Source organism: Sminthopsis crassicaudata, chromosome 4 (genome assembly GCF_048593235.1).
Source record: "Sminthopsis crassicaudata isolate SCR6 chromosome 4, ASM4859323v1, whole genome shotgun sequence".
NCBI lineage: Eukaryota > Metazoa > Chordata > Mammalia > Dasyuromorphia > Dasyuridae > Sminthopsis > Sminthopsis crassicaudata.
The window spans coordinates 367,605,986-367,624,338 of record NC_133620.1 but is presented as its reverse complement, the minus strand read 5'-3'; the positions used below and the strand labels follow the sequence as shown (position 1 = coordinate 367,624,338).

The 18,353-nt window shown below is 32.9% G+C and overlaps 1 protein-coding gene across 1 annotated transcript in view; it reads right to left on the bottom strand.

Annotated features, from left to right (window-relative positions):
• MED13 (mediator complex subunit 13) overlaps positions 1-18,353 on the bottom strand; it is a 93,139-nt gene that overhangs the window by 33,835 nt on the left and 40,951 nt on the right. The window contains exons 9-10 of the mRNA XM_074261980.1: positions 12,532-13,212; positions 682-898 (exon numbers count right to left, since the gene is read on the bottom strand). Of these exons, the coding sequence (XP_074118081.1) occupies positions 682-898; positions 12,532-13,212 (898 nt within the window). The remainder of the gene's footprint in view (positions 1-681; positions 899-12,531; positions 13,213-18,353) is intronic.

Below are 18,353 nucleotides of genomic sequence, written 5' to 3'. Positions count from 1 at the left end.
TTGTCTTTTCACTAAGATGTTTTATATAATAGGTATTCAAATATTTATGTAGTTTTTATATTTCTTTCCTGTGGCACAGTGACTAAATTTTAAAACGAGGCTGTGAGCCAAATAGTTCTATTACCCAGGAATTTTACTTTATCAGTGCAATAAACTAAAGTTATGTTTAGCACAGCTTTGATTCTACATGTAAATTTTCTGAATATTGATCATTTCTCTCCAGCACTATTAATCAGAATACAAGCAGGGTGACAATGGCTGGGTTTAATATCATTAAAACCTCAGTACAAATCCTGCCTTGAACTTTTAAGCTTGTTCTTTTCTTCATGTACTAAATTGTAAATGCAATGAATTGGGGAGTAAAAGGGAAAAGGAGAAGACAGGCCTAATCAACTCAAAACACTCTAATTCCAACCATGAAGCTGGACCAATTTACCATATAATGTTTTACAGGGGCAAAAAGGGAAAGATTTCCTCATCTGAAACCTTTTAAAGCATTCCGAAACCTTTAATAGCAGGTACCACTAAAAATATAACTAAAAGTATTCACTTTTTGCAAAATCTTTGCAATGACAGAATTGCTCTGAATTTCAAAGAAAGTATAAAAAGGATAAAAGTTGACTATACAATTTTCCCCAATAATTATCAACCACCTTTCAGAGCATTATTTTATCTACTCACCTTATGTTTTTTCCCAGGTTCTCTATCACTGTTCTGCCTATCTTTTTTATTATCAGGAAAAAGAAACTCTACATCACCATCAACAAATGCATACGGATCAATTTCAGGTTCTTGTTCCATATCAGATACTACTGCTGAAAGGTACTGATTTTTACTCTGATACTGTTGCACCAGTTCATCAGAAACCTTTAAAGGTTTTTTACATTGCACCATTAACCTGGACAAAATAAAGATAATATTAGAAAATTTTGTTTCACTATCTCAATATATGCTTTCTTCTCTCTACTCCCTCCCACTTACCCCCTCCCCCCCAAAAAATAATTGGAAACATTCAACACACATTAGTTCTTTAAATATTCACAATTATTATCTATTTCAATAAGAAAAAGTTGAAGTGATCTGTTGAAAATCACATGGGCTAGTCAATGACAGAGTCAGAATTAAATCTCCTAATTTATAATTCAATGTATATTTCAATTTGACCATACTGCTTTGCCCAAATATTTCACAATTATGTATATACAAATGACTTATCACATACACAAGAGTTTTTTCTGATATTCAAACATGTGCAGAGAAAAGATATTTTAATCCATTTGCTTTATATATGTGAGCTATATATGAGAGCTTTCCTCTATATTTTCCCAGAACCCTCATCTAGTATTAAAGCAAATGGATTAAAATATCTTTTCTGTGCACATGTATAACTAGAAAAAATTTCTTAAGTGAGGGAAAGGGGAAGTATGGAAGGGAAAGAATTTGGGACCCAAAAATTTTCAAGATGTAAAAAGTTTTTATGTTCATGTAATTGGGAGAAAAACCCCTAGAAAACAAAAAAGCTTCAAGACTGGCTCTCTAGTCAATACATCTAGCTGGCCTTCCTAAAATCACATGACCAAAACTGGACACAATACTTCAAGTTCATTCTAAGACAGTAAAGTGAAATTTTAACTTTATTTGTCTAGAGTAAACAACTATTTTTGTTTTTAAACATGAACTGTTAATATCTTTCAAAAGAACTATAAGACTGAGATTTTATAATGATAAACATAATTTCATTAAACTCATTCTATCCCATTGAAATATTTTTGGATCCTGATTTTGTTGTTTAATATGCTGGCTATCATATCCAGCTTCTTATCACCAAATATGATAAAGACTATGACGCATATCTTCATCTAAATAGTAATAAATATTTTCTTCCCTGCATAATACAGATAATAAAAATAAAGTAGTTTTCATGACCCCAAGATTGGCCTTTTTTTCACAATTCCATGCTGCTACTCATGTCAAATTATCTTTACAATATATAAATTGTTGCAACCTGAAATGAGTATTTTCTATATCTAACTATTCTATTAATTTGTTAATGTAGCTATTAATATTTAGAATCTTAATGATCTAATTCAATAATTTATTAGTAATTAGCAATTTAATTCAATTAAAATGAATATAGAAAATCCTATTGCTACATAGTAACATTAGTCTTTTTTTCTCTAGTCCTCTTACCTTTCTTATGTCCTCAGTCTCTCTGAATCTTCAATATATTTACTATGGTTAACACCTCTCCTCCTTCCCCATCCCATTCCCCCACAAGGCTGTCATAACCTTTCTCCATTTACAGTTTCAAACTCATGAGAGTATCACCTGTATGTAGATTCCTTCCAGATCTGTATATAACTAGTGCCAGTATCTTCTGAGAGCTAGTCCTTCTATTACCAGCTACTCAAACTGGATGACCTGTATCTCAAACTCAACATGTCCAAATATAGAACTCACCATCTCTCTCCACAAACCTACCCCTCTTTCAAATTTCCCTCTCTGTTACTGTTGAGAGCATATCATCCTTTTTGTTATTTTTAGCTTCTCATATCTACTTCTCACAATAGTCACTTTTAGTTCCTTTTTTAAAGGTATTTCTTACATAAATTCTCTTCCTTCCTCTCACTACCACCCTAGTTCTGACTCTTTATCACCTCTTTTCTAGACTTCTTCTAAAAGTCTTCTAATCAGACTTCCTACCTCATATCTTTTCCTCACTTCAATCCATATTCCACAAAGTTGTCAAAGTGATTTTCTGAAAGTTTATAAATATAAACCCTTTGATATTTAACTTCATAATCTAACCTTTCCTAGCTTTCAGGATGTTAACACATCAATCACCTCCATGCATACTAATATCCAAACATACTGGATTATTTGTCTGACAGGAGCTCAGCAGAGAGGTTAAGGCAAATAGGCAACCCAAGAATCATCAGCATAGAAATGTGGATAATGAAATTCATGGGAACTGATGAGATCACTAAGTCTAATGGGAAGGGGAAAGTTCTGACCTAAATGAGGATCCAAAGAAAGAGAAGGAGCAATTTAATAGATAAGGGGAGAACCAAGAGGATTCCCAAAAACTTAGAGAAACCCTCAAAGACAGAAGGTGATCAGTAGTGTTAAAAGAGGAAGAGAAGTAATAGAGGCATTCAAAAACTGGTGTTATCTTCTTAACTTGCACAGAATAGGGAAATTAAAATGAATTTCCAGCACAGCTATACTCTATCAGGTGTTCATTCTTTTAAACACACTAGTTTTTAAAAGTTGTGCTAAATCATGCCTCAACTATAAAATGAAACATTTGGAGACAAATCCAATTCAAAAACATTTATTAAGAGCCCATATGAACAAGACACTGTGCTATATGTGAAAGCTAAAACAAAAGCTAAAGGAAGGTTACAGTCTTTTTGGAAGAAGGTATTTGTTCTGCTGGTACAATAAGTGACTTGACAAGGGTGAAATTGCTAATAAGTGTAGATGGCAAATTTGAACTCAGGTCCTCCTGACTCCAGGCCAATACATGGTCTACTGTACCAACTAGCTGCCCATTTACAATCTATTTGGAAGAGGGGGGAATATATAATATAAAACATGTAAATAGACAAATATATACACAATAATTTCATGAGAAAGAAAATACTTAACAGCTAGGGAATATAGGAAAGGATTCCCATAAGGTAGCCTTAAAGGAAGCTATAAATTCTTAACAGGGTAAGGGTAAGGGTAAGGAACACATTCCACAGAAAGAGAGCCAATGTCAAAGTTTATATACTAGATAGGAGAAAGAATTTTGAATTTGGGTGAAAGCAAATAATTCTGTTTCCTGTAACAAAACACGTAAGGGGAATAAAATAAACTAAAATTGGAAAGGCAGGCCAGAATCCAATTTTAAGAGCTTCAAGTTTGAGGAAAAAGAGTTTATAGTTTAATCTTAGGTAATAAAGAGCCAACAAAAGTTCTGAAGCAAGGAAATGATATGATTATTAGGCTTGGGCTTTAGAACATCATTTTGGTAGATTTATTAAGAGATTGCAAAGGGGGTGGGCCTGAAACCCAGCATTTCAATTAGAAGGCTATTACAGTAATTTAGGTGAGAGAATAAAGTAGCCTCAACTAAGATGGTGATGACATGAATGAAGAGAAGGCAAAGAATATAAAATGCTATATAGTACTGACTAGCAACTAACAACTGTTTAGTCAATAATAAGGGAGAAAAAAAGAATTGGATATTCCTAGGCTGTCTGGATGTGGAGGTGGTGGTACTCCCAAGAAGAAAAAGGGAAGTTTAAAAGAATTGGGTTTAGATTATTTGAACATTATATTTTGCATTCATTTGGAGATATCCCAACAAGTAATTAATAAGGCAAAGGAAGAAAGGATAGGAAAAAGGGAGGGGGAAAGAGAGGGAGGGAGGAAGGAAACAAGGGGGAAGAGGAGAAAAGGGGAAAGGTGATACAGCAGGGAAAGGAAGGAGAGGGACAAAGTATGAGAAGGAGGGAAGAAGAAAGAAAAAAGAAGAAAAAGAATAAATGGAGGAAAGGAGAAAGTATAAGAGAAAGGGAGGGAAAAAAAGAAGAAGAAAAAAAAAAGAAGAACCATAAAATTGAGCAATTAAGAAATTTGTTAGCAATTTTGGAGGAAAGTTTCAACTAATTAGAAATTTGGAATGAGACTGCAAGATCTTGAGAAGCATATGGAAGAACTTCTGGTTTGGAGATATGATGGCAAAATGAAGCCAGGAAGCTGCTGGAGTTCTCCCAGTTTCCTTGAAAACTACATGAAACCAAACCATCTGAACAGAGTCTGATGGAATGAAACCACTTTCCAACTCAAGATAAATCAGGAAGGACTTCAAGAAAAGTCAGTCTCACTGAAGTGAAAGGAGTATTTAGCCCAGTTCAGACAGATTCTGGGAAAGCTGGTGAGAGGGTCTTACTCACAGCAAATCAGCAACTGAGATTCTTGGTTCTGGCTCGGTAGAGGAGCAGACCAGTGGGGCAGCCCCCAATACCAACTCAGAAGGCAAGTTCTGAGAAACCAGATTGTTTCCTGGAAAGAGCAGGTAAAGCTTCAAGCAAAACACTAAACACAAGGGGCTCCTGTGCTCAAAGCCAAGACTCAGAGCTGAATAGGAAGTTTGGGACAGTGCCCCCATTACCAGGAGCAGAGCTCCACCATAAATATAAAAAAAAAAAAAAAAAAAAAAAAAAAAAAAAAAAAAAAAAATTGCAAAAAGAAAATGAGCAAGAAACAGAAAAGAACCTTAACCATGAAAAGCTACTATGTGTGACAGAGCAGACCAAAACGCCAAGTCAGACAAGGACAAAATGTCCACAGAAATCTCAAAGACTGATATGAATTGGTCTCAAGCCCAAAGAGGCTTTTTGGAAGTGCTCATAAATCAGAAAAGAAATGAGAGGTTTGCAAGAGAAAGTCAACAGCTTGAAAAAAGAAGACAATCCCTTAAAAAATACAAATGCCCAAATGCAAAAAAAAAAATAAAATAAAATAAAATAAAAATAATTCCACTGAAGAAAATCACCTTTAAAAGTAGAGAAGTGTGTGAAAAAGAAGTGAAAGAAAAAGAAGGCAAAGAAAGAAGAGGCAAGGAGTATAGAAGACATTTTTTCTAGGAGCTCTAGAACAACAGCTTAAGGAAATGGTGGGGTTAAGTCAAGGTTTATGGAGAGTTTTTTCTTGTTAAAAGTCAGAGAAGACCTGAATAGAAAGAAATGAACTATGAAAAGAAAATGAACTTTTGGAAAGAATCAAAAGGAAAATTTAAAGATTTGACAGATAGGAAAAGGAAAAAGGGATCAAAGGTACAAGCAGAAATTGACCTTGAAGAAATGGGTCATTTCTTCATCAGAAATTGGATCAAATAAGGGCAAATGGGAAATGACATTAAAGGGTTTTGAAGAATTAAAAAAATATATATTTTTGAGCAAAGTAGGAGGCTATATCTTTTGAGAAGTAGTAGCAAATAAAAGACTTAAGAAGAGATATGAATAGGTGCAAAAGAGTAGATTGAATTATTTAAGGAAAAATAATCAACTGTTGTATATCAGTAAAAGGTGAAGGTCCAAATAAAATTAAAAAACAAATTTATAGTTGATACAGTAGAGCTGAAGGATTTCTTTATAACTTGGACAAGAAATGCATGGCAATAGAACAGAATAACAACCGATTTTAAGAGTAGAGAGATATATGGTTGAATTGGCTAATTAGTGGGTCAAAAGGAAAAAAGTGAGAATGAAGTGAAGAAATGGAAAATGAAGGATATAATGTCTGAAGGTCAAAGTCAAAATTTAAAACAATGTTGGGAAGGCATAGGGAGAGAAGTAAAGATAAGAGATTGTATTAAGAAAGAACTTCAGATATTTGAATCATGGAGGTAGAGCACAGATGGTGAGATTAAGGGGTATATCCATTTCTGTGTGAACCAACATAGAAAGCAGGTGCAGCTCATGAAGTGATTGGGGAAACATCATCAAGACATGTACTGAAGGCTCCAAGTATGAGGAAAGGGATGTTACTACTTGAGAGGAAGACTAAATTAGATGCCTTAAGTAACTACAAATAAGAACTAAATAGAGTGATATAAACAAATGGAATTAAACCAAAGGTAGACAAGTTAAGTGACAGCAGCAAAATAAGGAGGGTCTTAAAAGTAGTAGTGAGAAACAGGGAACATGTTTGAAGGGACATAAACTAAAGCAAAGTTTCCTAAACTGTGGATCTGTGACCCCCTACAGGGTCACATAAACTAAATACCATAAAAATTTGGCAACAGTAAAAGCTATCAAATATTCTGCCAAGATTTAATTCTTTATGTAAAACTAAACAAGCACATTCATCATTAGTATGCAAATTTGCTTTTGTCTTTAATAAAGGGTAAACTTTTACATACATATACACACATATATACATACACATCAACCAATGAATTGTTTTAAAATACATCTTATTATTATTATTATTATTTTTTTTTTTGGAGAGGCAATTGAAGCCAAGTGACTTGCCAAGGTTCACACAAGCTAAATGTTTGAAGCATAATTTGAACTCGGATCTTCCTGAGTCCAGGGCTGGTGCTCTATCCATTGTACCAAACAAGCTGCACTCAAATAAATTTCTTTATGATTTATTATCAATAAATGTTTGATATGTATACCTATTTATAAACCTATAATCAGAGTCATGTAAAAATTTCCTGGGTGCCTAGCAGTAGTAGAAACAGCAGTAATCAAAACCATCTGATACTAAGAAATAAAAGTGGTGGATCAATGGAATAAGTTAGATACATATAACACAATAATCAATGGCTATAGTAATCTAGTATTTTATAAATCCCCAAACTCCAGCATCTGGGATAAGAACTCACTAACAAAAATTTCTGGAAATCTGGAAAATGTCAGAAACTTGGCATGGACCTACATCTCCCACCCCATACCAAAATACTATCAAAATGGGTACACATGATTTAAGACATCATGATTATATTAAATTTAAAAGGTTTTGCACAAACAAAAGCTGGGAAAAATTTTTCTTACAGCCAATGTTTCTGATAAAGGCCTCATTTCTAAAATATATAAAGCACTGAGTCAAATTTATAAGAATAAAAACCATTCCCCAACTGATAGTCAAAGGACATGAACAGATAATTTTTGGATGAAGAAATTAAAGCCACCTATAATCATTTGAAAAAATACTCTAAATAACTATCGATTAGAGAAATTGTAAAATTGGGACTACTATACTGTTGGAATCGTAAAATGATCCAATAATTCTGGAGAGCAATTTGTAACTATGCCCAAAGGGCTATAAAACTGCATTAGCTTTTGATCCAGCAGTGCCATTCCCAAAGAAATCATAAAAGAGGGAAAAGGAGCCATATGTGTAAAAATGTTTATAGCAACTCTTTCTTTGATGGTAAAAAATTAGAAAATAAGTAGATACCCATCAATTGGGGAATGGATAAATAAGTTATGGTACATGGAGTATTACTGTTTTATTATAAAATGATGAACAAGTTGATTTTAGAAAGGCCTGGAAAGATTTACATGAACTGATGCTGAGCAAAACAAGCAGAATCAGGAAAACACTGTACATAGCAACAGCAAGAATGTGTTATGATCTGCGACAACAGACTTGGTTCTTCTCAGCAGTTCAGTGATCCAAGGAAATCCCAATAAACTTTGTTACTAATTTTTCCCTTTGAGGCACTTGGGGTTAAGTGACTTTCCCAGGGTCATACAACTAGGAAGTGTTAAGTGTCTCAGGCCAAGTCCTCCTATCTTCAAGGTTGGTGCTCTATCCACTGTACCATCTAGCTGCTCCTTCCAATAAACTTTGAATGGAAACTGCCATCCACATCCAGAGAAAATTTTGAAGACCGAATGTAAATCAACACATGCTTTGTTCACATTTTTTTCCCCTTGTGGTTTTCCCTTTTGATTTGTCTCTCCCAACATGTTTCATAAGGAAATATGTTTAGGGAAAAAAAGAAAGAAAAGAATGTACATGTATTACAAAAAAAAAAAAAAAAAAAATATTGTTTTTATATGTAACTGGGGGGGGGGGGGGAGAAATTCCTGGATGAAAAGAGAGCTCAAATGGGAAAAAGTTTAAGAAGCCCTATAATAAATTCTACTAGGTTGAGAGGCTTGGGACAAATGTTTAAGGGGAGGAGACAGGTTTCTATAAATGTAAAAAGATGAAAGAAAGTATGTTAATAGTATTTCAAGTTAATCGGTATTTCAGCAGACACAATAAAAGAAGAGAACAGAGCAAGATAATTGATTAAGAGGTAGTAAGAAGGAGGTAAATAGGCATGAGAAAGAAGTTTAAGAAAGAATCACAGGGATTAGGATAATGGATAGAAGCTAACTAGTTATATTTATATGCCATAATATTCAGTTAAGTTCAGTAACATTTCAATTTACACCCAGAAAACACTATATGATACACAGTAAAGGTTCAGTGTAAAACGAAAAAGTGGCATTATCATATTTATCTGGTTTAATACTAGAATTAAGTATATCAACAGAAAAATAACAAACAATAATAATAAACAAAGATGATTCTGAAAATAGCTGGAACATTTAGCATAATATATATATATACACACATACTCAAATATACGTAAACCACAGAAACTACAACTGATAGGCTAAGTGCTCCCCATCCCAAAAACATTTAATCAAAATTCATCCTCAGAGAAAGGTGATACTTAGGAAACTAAAAACTCACAGAATAACTAATCAAGCAGTCAGCTTTGAAATTTTCAAAAATAAAGTTGAAAATTGCTGTATATGAAAAATCATAAATAAGTAAGGAAATATGATCCAGAGCTACCCGGGGACCCTGAAAGTAGAAAACCATAAATAAAATATTGAACATACTAAACCTAAAGCAAGAGCCTTCAAAGCATTGATCAGCTATCAGCTCCCAGATTTGAAGCTGAGGAAATGAGGAAAAGAAATCATTCTCTCTGGTCTGCCTACCTATTTAGTCAAGTTTCAGCACTTGTTATGAAGGCCCTGGATAATCTTCACCAGGATTAAACAGAAACCACTATTCAATCAATCCGTGAACATATTTAAGTATGTATTATGTTCCTGGCACTGTGCTAAACAATTTCCATTAAATGCAAATAATCAATAATATTTTCCTAATTTCTCCCCTAACAAAGACTCTGTTTAATACACAATCTTTGTGATTTGCATTGTTAGCTAATTTGGAAGATTCATATTTTCTGTAGTTCTCCAAAACTAATGACATAAGTTTTAAAGAATTGTAAAAGTAGGATTATCTGAGCAAAAATTCAAATGTGCTATGCATTGTAATGGAATTTTTTTTTAATACCAAACAGAAAAGAGTTATTTTTATACAAATTAAATAAAAAAGCATAAAAGTAAGATTTCCAGAAAAATTAAGTCAATAGATCATTTTATCTTTGTGAAGTAATTACATAAACATTATTAAATGTCACCAGGAGGATACAATGGAAGAAAAAATACTAAGAAGCTATTTTTTCAGGAATAAAGTGAACATATGGGTTTGTCTGAATTACTACTTCCACAGGGAACATAAGTCTGACTTTCACTCCAATTTGCTTTGTTACTCTTAGGGAAATGAATATTACCTGAATGTTACCACTCTGATCAATTTGAAATCCTCTCAAGTAAAAACAGTCAGCATATGCAAGATCTTTTTCACCACTGAAGAACTAATATTCTGGATTGAGATCCATGTAATTAATGAGATATGGCCAAGTACATTTAAAAAAACAAAAAAGGGAAACTTTAAGTTCTCTACAATACTGGGATAGCATCCCTAATGAAACTAACTGGGAAACTCATATTCTGGGATTCACCAAATATGTGTTAAAAGTTACATTAGTATATTGAAGACCTGGAAGGCATAATAACACAGAAAGACAATATGCTGATCAAGACCAAAAATCTTTTTCCTAAGCCATTAAAGTACAAATAGGTTTAGTTACATTAAACCTCAGATTTCTTAATCTGTTTGATTTAATAATAGCTGGAGGAGCATAAAGTAGTAATGTATTTGTATACAAATATCTATAATTAACCTCAATATCCCTGTCAAAGTTCTGCTGCCTAATACCTTGAATTTTACCACCTATAATTCAGGGCTTCTTAAATTTTTCCATTTGCAACACCTTTTCATTTGAGTAATTTGCAGGCTTCAGTCTATAGGTATATCAAATATGTAAACAAATCAAACTTTTTACTAGCATTAGGATATCTTAGCAAAGGTGATATCTAAAACTAAACATTTCCCACCGATTAGTTATCAAAATATTACTTACATTTTTGTAACATAGAAGAGCTGAATTTCTGTCTAATTATATGTACACAAATCAGTCAATCATCCCCAACCAGAATGGGGTACAGATAAGGCAGAAAAAAAAAATAAAGTACAGGAATCACTTGATTGATTCACTACTCATAATTTTTTGGGCTTTATTTTTAATTTTCCTATACTTTCTCTCTCCCCAATCAAAATTTAAAAAGTAAAATAAAAAGGAAATATTTGATTTAGCTCAACTCCAGAATAAAATACCAAACAACTTAACAAAAACACCTAATGGATTATTGTTTTCTAAGAAATAACTACAGAGCAAAGGCATGAGTTAGAAGAATATCGAGATAATTAAAATCAGAGAAACAATATATCCAAAGGCTCTAACAATGTAATAAAAACAAAAACTGAATGGTATGAAATTCTAATGACTAAATTTGATCTCAAAATGACAAAAGAATCACCTTTTCCCCTTCTTTATAGAGATAGAGGATTATGAGCATGGAATGCAGCATATAACAATGGATTTGGAATATAAGATTTTAGAACAAGAAAGGACTTTAAAAACAAGAAAGAATCTTACATGTCATTTAATCCAACCTCCTCATTTTAGACACGAAGAAATATGGTCAAAAGACAATAAAGAAACTTTTCTAAAGTCATAAATGTAGTAAAGAATGTGAAAATTAAATCAATGAACTCTTTACTCCAAAATTTTGTCACTTTCCACTGAAGCTAATATGTCGATTAGTTTTTGTTTTTAAATAATTTCTTTGTATAAGGATCAGCCCTCTTTAACATATAAGTCCTGCTGCTAGGAAGATAAGAGCAGAATACATTAGAAAATAGAGTTGATGTCAAATATTTTGTGTCATAATTATAATTAAAATTAACTTGATTTTCAAGTTTGAGGATTAAGATACTCTTGAGATAAGTGGTTGCCCTTGTGAAATTACAAATGGAAAAAAATGAAGATCTGTATCCTTTTCCTATGGCCACTATTTCTTGATAATAAAGGAAGAAAAGGGTAAGAGGAGCTACTCATGAACAATGAGAATATTTTTTCATTAAAACAAGAAAAATGATTGTTTGGGTCCAAATGTGGAAAGTCTCTAAATATAACTAACAATCCAAAAATGAAATCACCTTGAAAGAATCCATTCAGATAATGAAAAATAAATATGCATCAAAAGTAAATATGCATTATTCAGGTTTTACATAAGCCAGATAAAGGTGAAAGTATAGCCTATTTCCAGACCATGTTGAAATTTTAGTTGTCAGACAAACCTACTCTACACCTTCATTTTCTTCTTTTGTAGCATCCTTACCAGATATTCAATATAGACTCAGTTCTTCCAAATTCCATTTTTTAAAAATTCACAGTACTATTATTAGTGAACATATTTATAACACCTAGACTAGTTGCAACATTTAACCAGACAATACAGGGCAGGGGAGGGGAACTATCAGAGATATTAAAGTTCATGCAAATTTCTATCATTACCAACTTATTCCCAGAGGATTACTCTTTAACAACTAGATATACCATTCAATGACCCTAGAATTTAATAAAGTGGCTTAATCCTTTCAAATTTACAAACTAGTAATTTTATCTCAAAAATCACTAGAGAATTTGGATAAAACAATTTTCCCACTGTGGTTAAAAATATATTAATAGACTACAAAAATACATACTCTGTAACTGATGTTACACTTTCCTGTCCAGCAGGTCCAACTGGATCATCTTTGAATTTATCACTTGGAAGCTGTGGTGGTAAAAATTCCACATCTTTTTTCTTTGGGACCTTGTAATACTTCCAGGTTCTATGATCTTCATCTTCTTCTAAGTTTACAGCTGTACCAACATATACTGTGGGCTCCAAAACTTCTGGAAACTGTGCTGGGAAAGAATGAGACAAACCATCTATCCTATCTTCCAATGGTTTAGTAGGTACCAAGGGATCAGGTGTTGGCATTTGATAGAAATGTTGACTCTGAGGAGTTGAAGGGGTTTTAGTTACTGCTTCATCAACCACATCACATGGATGAGGACTAAGAGGTGGTGGCTGAGGGGAGTTTGCAATTTCAGTGCTATGCATCTGAGGAGTCTTTGCCACATCATTAGTTCGGATGTTTGAGAACCTCACTTGGCTGTCTGGAGCAGAGATCACCAGCCTCTGACTCGCTGTATCTGATTCCATAGTATCATCACTAATAGATGCACGATGGTGAAAAGGAGTCAAGGGACGTTTCTGTGGCTTTTCACTTTTTTCTTGCTTCTCATTGGCTTTGTGCTTGGGAGCTGCTTGTTGTTGCTGGCCTACAGGTGGTGCCTGCCCCTGTTGTCCAGAATTTCTTGCTTTGAAATTTTTGTGCCTAAAGGAAAAAAAAATCAAAGAAAGGTTTAAAAAAACTTAGGGCACTACTGTACCTAAAATTATTAACATTAAAAAAATTTTCAGTACAAATCTAGTTTCTAAGACAGCTCCTTCCAAATTAAGAGATGACATCACAAGGATAATTTCAGTTCAAAATGAAAGTAAGATGAGACTTTATTCAATTACTTGCAATTAAAAAGAATGCTGAAGGATGATTTCATAAAAGCCTGGAGAGACTTGCATGAACTGATGAAGTGAAGTGAGTTGAACCAAGAGAACACTCTACCCAGCAATAAGATTATGCTATAATCAATTCTGATGGACATGGCTCTTTTCAACAATGAGGTGATTCAGGTCAATTCCAATAAACTAAAGAGCCATCTGCATCCAGAAAAAGGACTATAGGTACTGAAGATGGATCACAACATAGTATTTTCACCTTTGTTGTTGTTTGCTTTTTGTTTTTTCTCTCTTTTCCCCCCCTTTTTGTGAAGCATAGTAATTGTGGAAATATGTATAGAAGAACTGCACAAGTTTAACATATTAGACTACTTGTTTCCTAGGGAAGGAGGGAGAAAATATTTGGAACACAAGGTTTAGCAAGAGTGGATGTTTAAAACTATATTTTGAAGATAAAAAAATTTTAGTTAAAAAAAGAAAAAAAGAATGCCAAATGTAGTTTTTCTTACGATACTTTTTCAAACCATGCAAATATGAAGGTGAAATATTCAATGATATTTAAAATCAATGAGGTTTAATAAGGGATCCCATTATATGGAGAATGTTAATACAAAGAATAGATGTATGGGAATGGAGAAACAACAAACTTTTAGAAATGTATAATGTGGATTCAGAAGCAGGGAGAAGGATAAAGAAACTGCAGAGTAAAAAAAACTGGTCAACAGAGAACTACTCAGGAAATCTCAGCAGCATGCTACATGGCATAGTTCGAATGCTTATTATTAGGTAAACAATTTCAACCTAAAATCAAAAGATGAAGCTACCCTTCCCCTCTTTCCAATAACCAAAGGAGGAAGAAGAAAACTGCATGACCACTCGTCAGGTATAACAGATAGAAGTCTTACATAACTGTTTAAGACACTAATCAGAAATTCTGTGATTATTTTTCAGCTGGTTTCCTATGAGATAGTCTAAAGTCTTCTGAATTTTATATATAGAAACAAATAATGTTTTACATGTAGTTATGATTAAGTCCAAATAAGTTATGTTACTATTCACACTAAAAAGCAACATATAACTAATTACATATATTCTATATATTTCCTATTAAATGAGTTAAAAAATAAGAGTCAGCTTTTTATCCAGGCAACTGGGGTTAACTGACTTGCCCAGGGTCACACAACTATTAAGTGTTAAGTGTCTGAGGTCTGATTTGAACTCAAGAGCACCAGCTCTGGGTTCAGGAGAATCTAAGTATTTTGAATATTTACATATACACAATAAGAAGAGAAACATATCTGAAAAACTGACTACAATATAAATGCCTACAATTCTCCTTCTTATTTATTCATTTAATTATTTATTTATTTAAATTTCTCAACCATCTGAGTTGAACCATATTGCTTTGGGAAATTAAATGTGCTTTTATTGATCAAGTTATTCTTCAAAACAAAGGCAATTTTTTTTTTTAAACATCAAAAGCTTTCTGGTGATGTGCTATGGTTGAGTCATGATATACCACAATTTGTGAAAAATTAAAGTAAAGGATTTCCCAAAGGTTAATGAAGAGGAACAAGACAGATATCAATAAACAACATAAAAACAAATAGCATAGGAGGAGCATCATAAAAGATGAGAGGGATGACACTGTACTCTATCCCCCCTCCCCCCAAAAAGGTTGTGGAGTGAAAGCGCAGGAAATCCAACGTACTGCCATGTGATCCATTGATACACCATACTGAAATCTAGAGAATGTCACTGGCATAGTGCATGGATTCCCTGTGAAAGGATTTACAGGAGATACATGTGAGTTACACAGAAATAAAAGGGAATGGAGAGGCACCATTGTATGAATATCCATAATGATAGAATCAAAGACCCAATTCTAAAAATGGAACGATTAACCAAACAATACTAATGCAAACAAGATTAGAAGGGAAGTAACAAATTGGGAAAATATTTTTAAAAGGAAAGGTTCTGACAAAGGTCTCATTTCCAAAATATATAGAGAACTGACCCTGATTTATAGGAAACCAAACCATTCTCCAATTGATAAATGGTCAAGGGATATGAACAGACAATTCTCAGATGATGAAATTGAAACTATTTCCACTCATATGAAAGAGTGTTCCAAATCACTACTGATCAGAGAAATGCAAATTAAGACAACTCTGAGATACCACTATACACCTATCAGATTGGCTAAAATGACAGGAACAAATAATGATGAATGTTGGAGGGGATGTGGGAAAACTGGGACACTGATACATTGTTGGTGGAGTTGTGAAAGAATCCAGCCATTCTGGAGAGCAATTTGGAACTATGCCCAAAAAGTTGTCAAACTGTGCATACCCTTTGACCCAGAAGTACTATTACTGGGCTTATATCCCAAAGAAATACTAAAGAGCGGAAAGAGACCTATATGTGCCAAAATGTTTATGGCAGCTCTTTTTGTTGTAGCTAGAAACTGGATGTTTCAGGATGTCCATCAATTGGAGAATGGTTGGGTAAATTGTGGTATATGAAGGTTATGGAATATTATTGTTCTGTAAGAAATGACCAGCAGGAGGAATACAGAGAGGCTTGGAGAGACTTAAATCAACTGTTGCTGAGTGAAATGAGCAGAACCAGAAGATCACTATACACTTCAACAACAATACTGTATGAGGATGTATTCTGATGGAAGTGGAAATCTTCAACATAAAGAAGATCCAACTCACTTCCAGTTGATCAATGATGGACAGAAATAACTATACCCAGAGAAGGAACACTGGGAAGCGAATGTAAATTGTTAGCACTACTGTCTATGTACCCAGGTTATTTATACCTTCGGAAGCTAATAATTAATGTGCAACAAGAAAATGATATTTACACACATATATTGTATCTAGGTTATATTGTAACACATGTAAAATGTATGGGATTACCTGCCATCCGGGGGAGGGAGTGGAGGGAGGGAGGGGATAATTTGGAAAAATGAATTAAAAAAAAAAAAAGAATTCTCAATGAACATGATAAAAAAAAAATGGAATGATTAACAATATAATCAAAAAAATTTTTTATAGATATAAGTAAATGCCAATGCATAAAGTATAACATTTCAAACATTCTAAGCATATATCAATTTTGTCTCTATGCATTTTCCCCTTAATTCATGGTCACAGTTGTTTTTCAGGTTCTGCTTTCTGCATTTGACATTGTTTCATAAATATAATTCAAAATTTATATTTGTCATATCTAACTGCAATTGCTGGAATTTCTAATACTAGATAAAAGTAGTTTAAGTGGATAGTTGTTCTGTATTTCAGCCCCCTCCTTTTTCAGTAGGTACACTTTTAGTGTTGCCACTGCAGAATGGCTCCTGGTTATAGTTATTGTAGAAAAATTTCTGTATTTTAAAAATTTTTAAATCATACATAAATTTTTTTTTAATTGTCAAGGTTTTTATTTATATGTTGTATTATGATGGTTCAACAACAAAAAACTCTTTGCAAGCCTGGCATAAATTATGATGATGAAAACAATTTTTGATCTATTCTTATACTTACCTAATATTTATTTAGTATTTTTACAACTACATTCATTACAGCAATTAATCTTTGCCAGATCTTAAAAATCAAAAGTATATTTTCATTATGAAAGGTATTATTTAATACCCATTTTTCAATACTATGGGGTTTTACCAACTCATTTTAAAATGAAAAGTATATATTCTTCTAGAAAAAGAGTTCTGAGGTAAAGGTTTAACCAACCATATTTAAAAATTCAATAAATTTTAAAAATGTATTGAAAGGGGGCAGGTAATAAATTTCAGGAGGTAAACACTGATACTCAAAATAGGATTCACTGAGAAAGCCATGAAACAATAAGACAAAAGCTTCAGAATTAAACATGACTTTATCCCTTTCACAGTTTGAAGCTCTTTAAGGTTTACATATTCTATGAAACTTGTGGCTCTTTTAGTTAGTGTGATTACCACTGTGGCTCTAGTAGAAGAGCCTGAGAGCATTTTTGAATTATATTATTATTTATGATTGGTTCTTTAAAGATTCAAAGAAAATATGACAACATAATAGAAAAACATAGATGTTACTCGCTAATTAATCCTGACAATATTCTAACTCAGGATATAACAATCAAGTCTCAATTATTCAGTCTCTTAATTTCTAAAACGAAGGGCTTTGTATGGAGTAAACACCAACACAGAAATAACTAAGAGCTCATACACATGAATATATGAATAAAGAGAATATATTTACTGGAGCATACATAAATTCTGTAAAGAAACTGAATTTAAAGATTAAATGTTCAAAAAACAAGAGACTATTCTAGATCCTGGAGATAAGTATATAAGGTCTATTTTGAAGGAAATTACAATCTAATGGAAATTTCTACACGTCTCAGAAATGCTGATTTATACAAATAGTAAATGTCTATATCAAGTTTCTGTATAATGACGTACACTTATATTGTGCCAAGGATTGCTTGGAACATAATGCAAGTTGGTTCTTGACAATAGCTGTTTCCAGAAATTCTTAGGGACAAAGAACAATACAGGGAAAATATTGGGGAGGGGGAGAAGGAGGGGAGAGAGAGGGAAAGGAATGGAGAAAATTAAAGTGGAACCCTTTGAAAAAGTTTTTGTTTAGGAACTCGATTTAAATTCAATTTAAAGCACTTGATATGACATTCACAACACTTCATTATTTTAACTTCATTACACAACCCTATCAAGAAAAAAAAATTATAACTTAAAAAGAAATTTATTATGAATGATACAAAATCACATTAATATGAGAAAAAGACATATTTAAAACATTGCTATTAATTTGTAAGAATTGATACTAGAATTAATTTTCACATTCTACTCCTATCATCCAAATACAATCTCTGCCTCTATCAGATACAAACCACCATTTTGTGATTTATTTTCCAACCAAAAAAGAAAAATTTCTAGAT